Raw genomic sequence first — 2,674 nt, forward strand, 5'->3', positions numbered from 1 at the left:
TTCTGGGTAACCGTCAGGTTAAGCCCATTTGCACTAGGAAATTGGCGCTGTTTGGGAGAAAGGAAACAGATCGATTGCCCTTGTGACTCCCCGCCCCCCTCCCCACCCCACCCCCTCCGCTCCTTCCCTTTTCCCTCCCCCGCCACCTCCACTCACCCCGCCTCCTTCCCTCTCCCCACCCCCAAACCCTCTCACCCGCGGCAGGCAGTCCGGTGCAAGGCCCCCTCCGGAAGGTGAGGGGAATGGATTGGACTCCGGTGGGGAAAGCGGGTGTCTGGAAGTGGTGCTAATGGGAAGAGATTTCTGGTTTCTAAAGAGGATGCTCTGCCACAAAGAGCGGCTCGCGCGCTGGCCTGGGCTCTAGCCGAGGAGAGATCCCGGGAGAACTCCAGAGCTCGGGGTAGCGGTACTCGGAACACCAGGTTCAACATGCCTGTTCGCAGGGGGCATGTGGCACCACAAAACACATTTTTGGGGACCATCATACGGAAATTTGAAGGGCAAAGTAAGTTCATTTGTTCTCTCTCCTTCGCTTTCTGCTTTGGTAGTGCACTTGGCATCGGCCGCTTCCAGGCTGGGGAGACTGCAACTCCGGGGCTCTGTCAAGTTAGCTGTGAAACCGAGCCAGGAGGTTCGAATGGCACCGGTAGTGTTGTTCTTCTGATATTAATTTTGATTTACATTTTAGATTATGGTCTCCATTATAGGAGGCAATTTGATCCTCTCTCCCACTGCTCCATTATCTGCCTTGATAGTTAACGACCTACTCTTCTACTATCTTAAAGGGAACGTACTAGTATAACATAGACTTATATTTCGAGGCTGTTTATTGTGGACTTTTTGAAAGTCAGAAGCAGGGCATAGCTTACTCTTGCAACCAGAGAACCTAAGTGGTACCAGTGATGTAAACAACTATTCAAAACTATATTTTACTTTGGTTAAATTGCAAGGCTCTAGTATTACAGGGATTCTTGCTTGCTGTTAGTTTATAGAAGCTAAACTTTGCTTTGAATCAATGCAAATATATTACAAGCAGGGTTATTTGGGAAAAGCAATAGCTGATCCATGTTGGTTCTGAACCCAAACAGTTCATTATTTAAAAGAAGGTTTCTGTCTTGTATTATGCCCTTAAATTTCCATCCAGAAGTAAAAAAAAAAAAGTGTATTAAATAAATAACAAAAGACTAAATAAAAGCAGAGAAATTTAATAATCTCACGTGGACTGACTATCGGGGATGAAATAGAAAAGTATAATAATTTAAAACCCCATACTTGTTAATTTGTATTTCCTTCAGAATCCATGATACACCTTTATGTTGTGCATTTTGCTGTTATTCTAATGCTGCTTTAGTGACATGAGTATATCTTATCCTGTGTACAAAATAGACTTATCTATCCTGCTTCACATTCTATAAGGAAATACTAAATATAACCTGTAATCAAAATTAATATGTTTTTATTAATTCATAAAATACATACAAAAATCAAGGTTTTCTCAATGTAAAAGTGAAAAGGTGTTAATGTGATGTTTAATTTGTGAGTGTAACTATTTTTATTTCCTGGAAAAAGAAATACTATGAAAAGGTGAACTTTTGTATTACTCAACTGCTAGTTAATGTGAAATAGTTTCATTTTTTTAAACATGATGTATTTAGTATGCTTCATAGGGATAAAGAAAAATCAAATCTGATAACAATGACTACTTGGAGAAAGTTGTATTCTAAGTGACAACATTGAAGTGAGAAAAACTGACAGTTCCAGGATGTTTCACTATTTTGACTTTGAAAATATTTACCTTACAATTAAATGGCATTCTGGATATATCACTGTACCAGATGCTTGTCTGGGTATGCCTTAAAACCCCGGGGGATTGAGACTTGAGAACTAGACTATTTGGGAAATTACTTTCTTGCAATTTGAAGAGTAGCTCCTTAATACTTTTTGTGAAAATTACTTGAAGCCATTTATATCACATTTAAGGTTTTATTTATTTTTTTTTCTTTTAAAGCTGGGCAGTTAGCAATTTGGGAAACACCTGCATTTCTCCTATTATGCAACAAATTGCTCCAATGTTTATGAGAGTCTTGCCGAAGTCTTTTAAATCACGCCTTGCTATTTCTTTATTACAGATAAAAAATTTATCATTGCAAATGCGAGAGTGCAAAACTGTGCCATCATCTACTGCAATGATGGGTTCTGTGAGATGACTGGTTTCTCCAGACCAGATGTCATGCAAAAGCCATGTACCTGCGACTTTCTTCATGGGCCTGAGACCAAGAGGCATGATATTGCCCAAATTGCCCAGGCTTTGCTGGGATCAGAGGAGCGGAAAGTGGAGGTCACCTACTATCACAAAAATGGTAAAGTCTATCTATTTAGGATTTTTGAATTTTATTCCTTTGAAATGAAAAATTGACAACTGAAAGTTCCTATGTAAAGAAGCACCAGATATTCAGTTGTAGATCTATGCTTTGCTTATAGTGTTTTAGGATCCAAGAATTAGAAATACTCTCGTTAGTGGATGAGAGGAACAATTTCTTCTCCGAGTAAGTGCACTTTATACTCTTCAAAAGTCCAATACCTTAATGTCATTGAGGACAAAAATGCCACAAATCAATTTTACTTTCTTCCTTTGTATTCTAAGGAATAATATAAAGACCATAATTTACTGGTT

At 39.2% G+C, this 2,674-nt stretch overlaps 1 protein-coding gene across 1 annotated transcript; it reads left to right on the top strand.

Moving 5' to 3' along the window:
• Positions 1-232: 232 nt before the first annotated feature.
• On the top strand, positions 233-2,416 carry LOC105853686 (potassium voltage-gated channel subfamily H member 7-like). The gene is made up of 2 exons (XM_012725552.1): positions 233-505; positions 2,130-2,416. Exons 1-2 carry the CDS (start codon positions 430-432, stop codon positions 2,414-2,416), a joined length of 363 nt encoding a protein of 120 aa, XP_012581006.1. The 5' UTR covers positions 233-429.
• The last annotated feature ends 258 nt before the right edge of the window (positions 2,417-2,674 follow it).

The sequence above is a fragment of the Condylura cristata genome, unplaced genomic scaffold (genome assembly GCF_000260355.1).
Source record: "Condylura cristata isolate star-nosed mole 26May11 unplaced genomic scaffold, ConCri1.0 scaffold00002, whole genome shotgun sequence".
NCBI lineage: Eukaryota > Metazoa > Chordata > Mammalia > Eulipotyphla > Talpidae > Condylura > Condylura cristata.